At 50.3% G+C, this 11,862-nt stretch overlaps 1 protein-coding gene across 1 annotated transcript; it reads right to left on the bottom strand.

Annotated features, from left to right (window-relative positions):
- Window positions 1-4,463: 4,463 nt before the first annotated feature.
- LOC133351801 (NADH-ubiquinone oxidoreductase chain 5-like) lies at window positions 4,464-11,476 on the bottom strand. The gene is made up of 2 exons (XM_061567335.1): window positions 11,029-11,476; window positions 4,464-4,480 (listed from the first exon to the last, which is right to left on the bottom strand). Exons 1-2 carry the CDS (start codon window positions 11,474-11,476, stop codon window positions 4,464-4,466), a joined length of 465 nt encoding a protein of 154 aa, XP_061423319.1.
- Window positions 11,477-11,862: the final 386 nt, after the last annotated feature.

Raw genomic sequence — 11,862 nt, 5'->3', positions numbered from 1 at the left:
CCAGCTCGTAGCGCGATGTGCCAACCACTACACCGCCGCTCCCCACAACAAAGATCCCCCGTGTAGTCTTCAACAGACTGTTGAGGCAAGTGCTGTTAGCGAGCGCCTATGAAGGCCCGCAATGGCCCACAAGGGGGTGGGTGGCCAACATTTACGCCCGGCCGCCTTTGTCTCCCCAGTGGGATGTTTACACATCACACCAGGTTCTCGTTTGAGGCCGAGTCGACCTAGGGGAGGCGCAGGACGGGTTCAGATAATGTTGATCGGGCGTCGGCGGTAAGCGGGAATCGAACTCGGGTCTCTGCCGCGTTCGTAGCGCAACGCGCTCACCGCTGCGCCACCGCTCCCCGCAACACGCACAGACAAAGTTACGCAGAAGCTCCTCTCTGTCCGCTGACAACAACAACAACACAACTCGTTGTCGCTCTTTACATTTTTTTGCTCTAATAATGTTTATTGCTTGAAAAGTCGAGCAGAAGTTTGCCCGTGTGGCGCAAATCACGGAGAGACATTTTGCACGCGCGCGTGAACACGCTCGATGACAACATTGAGAACTTTTTTTTTGACGCCTCCTACTTTTTTACCACACCCCCACCACCCTCCCCATCTATAATTGATGGTGCAAACTCCCGTGCTGATGTGATTCAAATATATTTTAATAGCGTTTGCAAAACTAGTATGGCAGCATCATGCATCCTAACACGAAGCGGAAAGAGCGCCTTTGTCTTCCTTTGCCGTTCAATAATAGTAATAATGTAATTCATCAACCCAGGAATGGCTTTCACGGAGTTGCAAAGCTCCGTTTCTTTTTCAGAAGGGTCCCGCTACATTGGGACTTTTGTTTTTTTGTTGCGAAAACCAATCACGAGATTGTGGCTTCCCAGTGGCAGGAAACCGGAGTACCTTGAGAAAACCCATCACGCATACACGATGTGGGGGGGGGGGGGGGGGGGTAGCACTCCAGCTCGCCACACAGACGGGTTCGTGATCCCCACGCGTGCCGTCACAGCTCCCCTCTCTCTCCTCTTGGTCACCTCACAACCCAAGTGTGTTTACAACTCACCTGGACTGCGACCCTTCATTCTTACCGGGAGGTCGCTCCTTCTCGGTTTCTGCTCCCGCTGTCGAGAATTATCTTCCACTTGAGCTCCGGTGCGGTTGAGACTCTGATGCTGCTGCTGCCGCCCTTGTTCAAGCCAAGACCTAAGGACCCAGTTGAACACGTCGGCTTTCGCGACCAACATTCAAAATAAAAATGTTTTGGGTCAGATCGCGTAAGCATAAATGTGTTGTAACCCTCCGCCACCCGACACAGCCAATTTGTAAGGGATTTGTCACGAAAACAAAACGCCAATTAGTTACTGCTTCAGCCCACCGGCGTGTTGGAGAGGAAATCCACAACATTTACAATTTGAGTACGAATTTTTTGCCATGGCACATCGCCCGATGATGCTGGACGTAATTACCTAGCGAAACGTCGTACTATTCAAATTACAAATGTTGTGGATTTACTCTCCAACACACCGGTGGGATTAAGTAGTAAACTAATTGGCGTTTTGTTTACGCAACAAATCTCTTACTAATTGGCTGTGTCGGGTGGTGGAGGGTTACGACACATTTATACTTACGCGATCTAACCCAAAAACCTTCATTATGGACCGAAGGACCCATTTTGCTTCCATGTGCTGATGGCTCCAAGTCTTCTTTCGTGCCCGTTACTCTGTCCATATCCACATCTTTTTTATTTTAGTTTCCTGCCTTACGGTGTGTGTGTTTGTTTATTTTGTTTGTGTTGCGAAGCGTCTGGAGATGCGGCTGTCACTTTACGCGCTCTGTAAATTGGCAATTCGCATTGCGCCGACGTTTCACTTCGCTGACACTCCACCAGCAGTGGACTGCTGGTAGAGCATCGGAATGCAGTGGGGGGCCTCCCCCCCCCCGTTCAATTCTCCCTACCCCCCGCCTCGTCGTAGCTCGGCGGCTGAGGTCACTCGACCCACTGGCCACGCAGTGCAGTTGCACCGCCTGCGCACTCGCTAGCTACGCTGCGATCCACCGCAGGTCGCCAACAACAACAAAAATCCCAATCACGGGAGTTAAGTCACGGAGCAAATTCAATGTTCAGTTGTCTCCCCCCACTCCCCTCCCCACCACCACCCTCCTACCCCAGAACGCGAGTCGCTAAGCGAGTGGTTTTTGAAAGCCACGTCAACGTGCCACCCCTCAATCGAGCTCGGGGTGTTGGTCATCATCCACCCATCACCATCCATGGTCCTCCATGGCGCCAGGGGTGGAAATTGCGCAACCCCAACGTGTAAGTTGTATCGCCTCTCCATAGGGGCGGGGGGAGCGGCAGTCACCGCAGACTTTCCACAAAGCGCTGCTTATTTTATCCACCGCAGATGGATGAAAATTATGACGACGACGATGATGATGATGACACTCCACGTGGCCTTAACGTGCACATAGCCCAGCACAAGCGCCGTGGTGACGTCACCGCCACTCCGTGGCGAACGGCTGTCGTTGTTGTTGTTGTTGACGATGATGACGGTCGTGGCGATCGCTGTGATGATCAGCGGCGTAGCCATCAAGTGGGTGTCCGTGCAGCCGCACCGCGCGCTCCGCGCCTCCACGAGAATCGCCGACACGTGCCGCGGTGGATGACGACTCGAAGTGCGAGAGAACCCCCCCCAGCCCCCCCACTGACTCCCCCCACCCCCTTCGCCCACATCCCCCCCCCGCAGCGCGCACGTGTTTAATTATTGAATAAAGGATGAGGAGGACAGAGAAGGACCGGGCCAGGATGAAGCAGACAAAAGGCCAAATCGAATGTGCGGCAGGCAGGCCAGGAATCTACCCAGTGCCGGATTATCCTCGTAGCAATAGTCGCTACATGTGTAGTAGCCACATATGTGGCTATTACATACAGTATGTAGTAGCTACATATGTAGTAGCTACATATGTAGTAGCTACATATGTAGTAGCTACATATGTAGTAGCCACATATGTGGCTATTACATACAGTATGTAGTAGCTACATATGTAGTAGCCACGGGCCCCGCACTTTCAAGGGACCCGCGCTAAATGCTTTCAAGCTATAATTTCCGGTTCGGTGATTCTGCACTTGCTCTATTACTATAGTACTATACTGCCTTCAACTTTTATGAACGACTGGGTATTTAAGGTTAGCGATTTGTCGTATTATATGGCTGTATAGCAAATTAAAAAAATACAATTACTTTACTGTGCAAGTAAAAAAGTATGTTAATATTAAAGTGTTTATTTTAATTTTTATTTAGGGCCCCTTTATAACATATGCTACAGGCCCCGCACTAGCTTAATCCGGCACTGAATCGGCGTCAGAGCGTTTGGACCACCTCGCCACCACAGTTTATCCATTCTCCTACCGCTGACTTTCTTACCAAGGGCATGGCCCAGTTTTGTTTCATTCCCTGAGGTACTGGGGTACAGAAACCTCCAAGGAGACATCCTCAATGGGCAGGGAAATGGAGGGCAACACAGCAAAGAGCCTCGGGGTTGTGGTGAGCGTGCGTGCGTCTCTGTGCATCTGTGTGTGTCTCTATGTCACCGTGTGTGTCTCTATGTCACCGTGTGTGTCTCTATATCCACGTGTGTGTATCTGTGTCACCGTGTGTGTCTCTGTGTCACCGTGTGTGTCTCTGTGCATCTGTGTGTGAATCTATGTCACCGTGTGTGTCTCTATGTCACCGTGTGTGTCTCTATGTCCACGTGTGTGTCTCTGTGTCACCGTGTGTGTCTCTATGTCCCCGTGTGTGTCTCTATGTCACCGTGTGTGTGTCTATGTCCACGCGTGTCCCTGTGTCACCGTGTGTGTGTCAATGTCCACGTGTGTGTCCCTATGTCACCGTATGTTTCTATGTCCACGTGTGTGTCTCTGTGTCACCGTGTGTGTGTCAATGTCCACGTGTGTGTGTCTATGTCACCGTGTGTGTCCATGTCACTGTGTGTCTTTCTATCACCGTGTGTGTGTCTATGTCCACGTGTGTCTCTATGTCCACGTGTATGTTTGATTCCCGCTCACAGGCAACATCGGCGACGCATAACTGAACCGATACTGGTCCTCCGCTAGGTCGACTCAGCCTTAAAACAAGTACGCAGTGCGGTGTGTCAACATCAGCGTTGGGGAGACAACGGGGCCGGCCATGGTGCTGGCCACCCACCCCTTTATGTGCCGTTCCGGCCTTAATAGATGCTCGCTAACAGCACTAAACAGGGGAATTCTGTGTCACAGCGTGTGCTGTCGTGGGTAGAAGTCGGGGTAGCAGGAGCAGAGGCGGGGGGGAGGGGAGTGGGGGTGCCTCATTGAGAGGGGGTCCCGTGGGTCATGTGACCCTGTCTGAAGGCAGCGCCCCCCACTTTCTCTATCCAAAGGGGGGGGGGGGCGGGGAGGGGAGGGTGGCGGGTAGATTACACGCGGGGCTTCAGGGGCTAAATTTCACTGCGAAAAGACCGGAATGTCAACGAGCTCAGTCTCACGTTGAGGCGGGAGCGGGCTGCCCTGGGACGCAAGCAGGTAGCGAGCCCTGCCAAGTCTACTCGAGTGCACACACACACACGCACACACACACACAGGCACACACACGCGTCTGTACGTGCGCGCGTGTACGCGTGTGTCTGCGAGCGGTGGGGCGGAGAGTCTGTGTGTTGGAGTGTGTGTGTGCGGAGCGCTAGGGTGCTCGCTAACAGCACTTGCCCCAACAGTCTGTGGAGGCTATAGGGGGGAATCTTTGTCTTTGATGAGCGGTAGTGTAGCGGTCAATGCGCTGCGCTACACGGAACCCGGCCAACAGAGTTCGACTCCTGCTCACGGCAAACACCAGCGCACGATTGTCTGAATCGATCCTGGAACTCCCCTAGGTCGACTCAGCCTCAAATTAGTACAAAGGCGGATCGAGCATGGAGCTGGCTATCATCGGTGTTCGCTAACAGCACTTGCTCCAACAGTCTGATAAAGGCTATAGAGGGAATCTCTGTCTTTTGGAGTGAGTGTGTGTGTGCGTGAATCTTTGAAACGGTATTAGTCCTGCCCCTTGATCGCCTCGATGTGCATGGTGCGGTGTGTATAAAACATCGCCACTGGGGAGACAAAGGCGGCCGGGCGTGATGTTGGCCACCCACTCCCTCGTACTCCGTTCAGGCACTTAAACATGTGCTCGCATGACCGGTTCAGATATTATCACCGTTAGCCTCGGCCGCGTGTCAAACTCATGCCTCCAGACTCGCATTGCAGTGCGCTGACCAGGGCGCCACCGCCACGTAAATCTGATGTGGAATGTTCTTCCACTTACTGGTTACAAATACAACTTGCTATCGGGCAACGGCCCTCCTTCATAGCTAGCGCGTACATTAAAAAACGTATGTTATAGGCGACGTTTCGGGCAAATGGTCCTTCTTCAAAGACAAAAAATTTACCCGTAAAAACAAAGTTTTTCACTATAAATCCTTTATATGCGTGGCGGCTAGAGACCTCTCGTCCTCTGGCTTGAGATGGCTGCCACCTATGGGTCAGATGATTGCCTGCCACCATTAAGCAATTGGTAATTAAATATCGTTTTTTTTTCCTAAAAAGTGTAAAATTTTGGAAAAAAAATTTCACGAAAATTAATTGTCACGCACAACGAGTACTTGTGGAAAATGTCAGCTCGATTGGATCAGGGAAGTGGGTTAAAAAACGACCGAAAGATGTGCACGGTCGTAAGCGCGCAAGCAAGCAAGCAAGTGAACTTAATATAAAGGATTAAAAAATCAGCCATGTTGGTTGTGCTTGTGCACCACTGCCAACGCAGTAACAGCAGCAGCGTGACCACCGGCGATTGTGCCCGATAGTTCTGGTTCAGAACTCGACTGTAGGTCACACGGACGTTAGCCGTCGCACGGGAATCGAACTGGCTCGTAGCGCAGTGCCCTCATCACTGCGCCTCCGTTCTACTTTGCACGTGATGATTTATATCTCGAGCGTGCGCGTTACTTGACTCGGTTCTTCTTCTCGCTCCGAAACGAAGCGACGCGCGGACCAAGCGTCGTGACTTTGCAGAATTCGCACAAAGGGCTCGCCTGTGGGTTACCTGGCGTCTCGTCCCCTCGTCGGCGAGACGGCTGCCCAACTTGCACCACCACCCCCCACCACTCTTCCTCTTCTCTCAACCCCCCCCCACTCCCATCCTCGCCATCCCGTGCCCTTCCCTCCTCCCCCCCCATTCTTTCTTAATCCGCACTCCCATCCTCCACCACCCTGCCCCCCCCCCCACTTCTCATCCTTTCTCAACCCCTACTCCCATCCTCGCCATATCTTGCCCTTCCTACAATCCTTCTTAGCCTCCACTCCCATCCTCACCATCTCTTGCCCTCCCTCCAATCCTTCTCAAGCCCTACTCCCATCCTCATCATCCCTTCCCCCTCACCAATCCTGACAGAACTCTTACCATTTCTGGATATTCTGCTCGGACGGGGTCGAAATGCTAAAATAAAACACAGTGTTTACCGAAAGAAAACGCCTACTGACGCCCATCTCAATGCAGAGTCACACCATCACCCAGCACAGAAATCTGTTCTTATAAAGACGCTCATTCATTGAGCTAAGAAAGTGTCAGATGGTGACAGTCTGAGAAGCGAAATTCAACATGTTAAAGAAGCGCCGCAAATCAACGGTTACAATGATGCACAAATCAACAGGGCATTGAATTCCAAAACCAAATCAAATAACACGAGCATTGAAACTGCCCACGTAATTAAAACGACCAAAATACCGTACATTGCGGGAGTAACTGATAAACTAGCCAGATGTTTCGAAGAACAAAATATCCGAGTCAGATTTGGCACGGTACATAAAATACAGAAATTAATATATTGCACGAAAGATGTATTACCGAAGCTATCAACAGAAGGTGTGTACAAGATTCACTGCACGTGTGGTAAATGTTATTTGGGCAAACAGGACGAGACTAAAAGAACATCAGAGAAATATTAAATTATCCCAAATACAACTGTCAGCAGTAGCAGAACACGCGTGCCAACAAGGGCACTCAATTGATTTTGATAATGTTGAAGTTACGTGCAAAACTAGCTATTACTGGCCAAGACTAATTAGAGAATCTATCGAAATTGAAAGAAATAACAATAATTGTAACTGTTCGGATAGCTACCGCCTTAGTGCTGCGTTGAAGCAAATCATAAAATAATACATTGTTTAAATGAATGCCTATAAAGGGCAGCGTACTTCAATAGGGATTACCGTTGGTACGGCTATTTTAATACACACAATAGACAGGAAGGACAAGATCAAAGGGCTCGCATAATGCACATGCATCATGTGCGTTGACTCATTAACCCCCCCCCCCCCACTTTGTGCAAGAGCGCAGAAGCGTGGTCACCACATCTACGCCTCTATATAAGGAACGAAACAGGTGGACTTCGTCACAAATCTGGCTGTCGCCTGATGAAGCTAGTTGTAATTACTGGTGAAACGTCGTACTCAGATTGTTAATGTTGTGGCTTGGCTCTCCAACACACCGGTGTGCTGTACTAGTACACTACACTATACACTACACTATACACTACAATATACACTACACTATACACTAGTGCTCTACTAGTATACTACACTATACACTAGTGCTGTACTAGTACACTACACTATACACTACACTACACACTACATTATACACTAGTGCTGTACTAGTACACTACACTATACACTACACACTGGTGCTGTACTAGTGACGAATTGGCCACGTTCTGTTTACGTGACAACCCTTACTAGTTGGCTGTGTCGGGTGGTGGGCGGGTTTAACGACACTTTATATATTTACGCGATATAACCCAAAAAAAACCTCTATTATTAATCATTTCTTTACTCTCATCATCACCCCGACATTGCAGCTTCCCCCCAAACGCCCCTTCCCCCCTCCCCCCTCCTTCCCACGAAACACAAAAAAACACTCGCAACCTCCCACCACCACCACCGCCATCTCTCCTCTTCCTCCCACCATCACCATCGCCTCATCCCTCCTCCCACCACCACCACCGTCTCCATCCATCCTCCCACCACCACAACCACCTCCATCCATCCTCCCACTACCACAACCACCTCCATCCATCCTCCCACCACCACCACCACCACCAACTCCATCCCTCCTCTTCCTCCCACCACCGCCGCCGCCGCCTCTGAGCCCACGGTTTTACAGGAATCGCTGTGTTTGGTTAACCTGCTCTTCACGGCCAGCCCCGAGGAGCTGGCCAAGATGCTGAGTCGGCGCTGGGCAATGGCAGCAACGCCGACCGCGGACTCTGCCCCCCCGTGCGGGTTTGACGGCGAGTGGCGCACTGGACTCCCACTCCAGGGGTCGTCGATTTGATTTGTACTCCCAGCGCGCACGTTGAAACAATGTTGCAAGTTTCGATTTAAAGCTTTCGTGACTGCAGGGATTCATCTTCTTGGTTCTTTCGGTAAAGTCACGTAGAAGGAAAATAATAAAATAATAAAAATAAAGCATATAAAATAATTATCACGACGTTTCGGCCACAACGCAAGCAGTCGTCTTCAGGTGGAGAACAGGTCTGTCAAGTAGACATAATCTGACAGACCTGTTCTCCACCTGACGACGGCTGCTTGCGTTGTGGCCGAAACGTCGTGAGAATTATTTGATTATGTTTTATTTTTATTCTTTTATTATTTTCCTTCTACGTGACTTTACCGAAATAACCAAGAAGAAAAATGTTGCAAGTTTTCCTATCTACCCCTCCCCCCCCCCCAAATCATTAAACCCCCCCCCCTCCCCGCCTCTACCACCCCCACCCAACTCCCCACGGCCTGTACCCACCGACCGGTTCTGTCCCAATGAGCGACTGCACAACAGTCGGATCGGCAGGTCACGCGCGGTGGGGTGAGGTGTGGGCAGCTCCCACCTCTTCCAATAACGTGTGGCGAGCGAGCGAGCGAGAGTTAGTCCGGCAACACGCTCGAGATGGAGCTGAGAGAGAGAGCTCCGTCTCTTGGTGGCCACTCCCCCAGCAGTGGCGTGAGCCGAGACAATTGCAGGGCTGCGCCTTTACCTTTGCCTCTTACCTCCCCCCCTCCCTCCTACATGCACGTGTACACGTACAGCCCCTTTGTCAATCCACTGCTGGATGAGCCCTCCCCCCGTGCCGTGCGGGTCCCGTAGGGGATATTTAACCATACTTAACCCCCACCCCTCTGACAACGTAGCTCTGCAGCAGCCTATAACACGTGCTGCACACATTGTTGTACCGTACACCCTAAGCTCCCACCAGGTCTACGCTCCCCGCCAGCACGTAAACCGATGAACGTCGCCGTCAAACCAGAGTGGTGAAGTATGGTCAGGAGACCCCTCATCACACCGCCCCCGCCCCCCTATTCAGATGCAGTTGTGATGCTGACTGACACCAGCGGGAAAGAAGTCGTGTCTCCCATCCATATATCCTGTGACCACCACGTTGCATGTACCGTAGAAGGCTGCCACGGCTTTGTCCAGACCACCAGTTACACGGGGCTGAAAGCGTTGCCGTAATGTCGTTTAGACAATAAGGCAACGTGGTGGTCACACGGGTAGCACGGTTGGCTACGTACGGTGCGAAAGAAGCTCAACATACGCACAAGGGTGGGAGCTAATGCCCCCGTTGGCTGTCTGTGAGGCACAGCAGCAGCAGCACCTCTGTGGCTTTATGAATATATTTGTTTTCCAGTCTGCACGCCCTATTCCCCTGTGGCGGTGATGATGATGATGGGAAGTTCTCACCATTCACACAAAGTGTTGGATTTGAGGTTTTCATTTAAAAAAATCGGTAAGGTTTCTCACGTGAACAAAACGTGCGAAAGCCTCCGTGTTAAATTGTGGATTTGAATTATCTGGGCAGTAGGGTGGCGTAGCGGTGACGCTCCCGTCTCAAGGGCCCGAGTTCGATTCCCGACTGGGGGGCACCTCTCAGTGTGGAGTTTCTATATTCTCCCCGTGCTCGGCACGAGGTTTCCCTCCGTGCTCTCCTGTCCAAACCCCACATTGAGAGCGGAAACGAACCCTTGCAATGTCACCGGTATTGGCCTAAAACGTCCCGTGGCTGAAAAATGACCTGCAAATTACACAAAGCAGCAGCAGCAGCAACATCTCCACACTCCTGCAAATACTTGGCAAGAACACTCCTGAAAGAAGAAAAAAACCTCGTGAGGCTTTCCTGGATAAACAATTAAACTAGTAATATGATTAATATTCCAGCCATTGATTGACCAAAAACGGCTGTGCACGTTTGAGATGCAGCCACCGGCAAAATCAAATCCACCTCCGTTTGGGATTCCCAAATCGGAATTTCCCCGTCTCCCGCTCTGCTGCGAGCAGAATGTTTCACCGGCGCGTGGGAATTATTCTGGCCCAGGTGGTATATTACAAGGATTTGCCAAAGCTATCCCCACAAGCCCCTGATAATGAGGTCGTTTGGTTAATTTTAATTTCAGGCGTCGCAATGATTCCACACGGGGCTCTGTTTATAAATTGAGTCTGTTATAAATCGAAATCGGAATGGAGGATGTGGTTTACAACCAACTATTTTTTTTTCTCCCGTGGAATGTTTCGCATCAATTCTTGTTTTTTTCCTTTCTTCATTCTCCAAATCGTAACTCTTTCCCCCTCGGTGCGCCGTGTCTCACCGACGGAGAGATTTAAACGAAACAAAAAAGCGGAAAAAGTGCCCACGGATGCGTGGAGAGATAGATGCACAAAGAGAGGGGAGCGAGGATCGGTGGATCCGATGCGAATGACGCAACGCATCGTGGCGACTGCTAAAGTACACAGCCGAAGCTCAGCACGTGGAGTCGACACAACACTGTGGCTGTGTGATTGGGGCAATTGTTCCTTATTCATAGCACGTACGAAAGATGACGAGGAAGATGACGAAAAAGATGACGAAAAAGAAGACGAAGAAGATGACGAAAAAGATGATGACAAGGAAGAAGATGACGAGGAAGAAGATGACAACAAATGACGACAAAGATGACAAAGAAGATGACGAAAAAGATGACGAAGAAGATGACGAAAAAGAAGACGAAGAAGAAGATGACGAAGAAGAAGATGACGAAGAAGATGACGAAGAAGAAGATGACGAGGAAGAAGATGACGAAGAAGAAGACGAAGAAGAAGATGACGAAGAAGATGATGAAGAAGATGACGAAGAAGAAGATGACGAAGAAGATGACGAAAAAGAAGATGACGAGGAAGAAGATGACGAAAAAAATGACGAAGAAGATGACGAAGAAGATGACGAAGAAGATGACGAGGAAGAAGATGACGAAGAAGATGACGAAAAAAATGACGAAAAAGAAGATGACGAAAAAAATGACGAAAAAGAAGATGACAAAGAAGATGACGAACAAGATGACGAAGAAGATGACGAGGAAGAAGAGGAAGCGGCCATGTTTGCCTGGCATCACGACGTGTTACAAAAGAAGGTGGCTATGCACGTGACTGTTTGTAATCCACAGCGCTGTGGAGCCAGCAGTAGCGATGGTTGGTGGATCACCGCACACACAATTGTTGTGAATCTCCCCCTTCCCGTAGGCGTCGACGAGGTTCCGTATCCTGGCTCACCAGAGGGGGGATATGTTAACTCCCTCGCTCGGTATACAAGAGGTCGTGGGCTCGATCCAGACCGTGACCTCTGTATATTTGGAGTGTTCTCCCCGTAGTCGCGTGGATTTTTCTCCAGGTCTTCCGATTTTTCCATCCATATTTAGAAACGTGCGTTTCGAGTATTCGGCTGCTATACATTTCCACGTTAAAACCCACTTCGTTGAGATATCATTTGTGGACAGTT

This window comes from Lethenteron reissneri, chromosome 38 (assembly GCF_015708825.2).
Source record: "Lethenteron reissneri isolate LAM-NWPU_2019-01 chromosome 38, ASM1570882v1, whole genome shotgun sequence".
NCBI lineage: Eukaryota > Metazoa > Chordata > Hyperoartia > Petromyzontiformes > Petromyzontidae > Lethenteron > Lethenteron reissneri.
This window is presented reverse-complemented; position numbering and strand designations above follow the sequence as displayed.

Excerpts from the sequence above, each read along its gene's own strand:
- LOC133351801 (XM_061567335.1), bottom strand. The coding sequence starts at position 11,476 with ATGCCAGGCAAACATGGCCGCTTCCTCTTCTTCCTCGTCATCTTCTTC.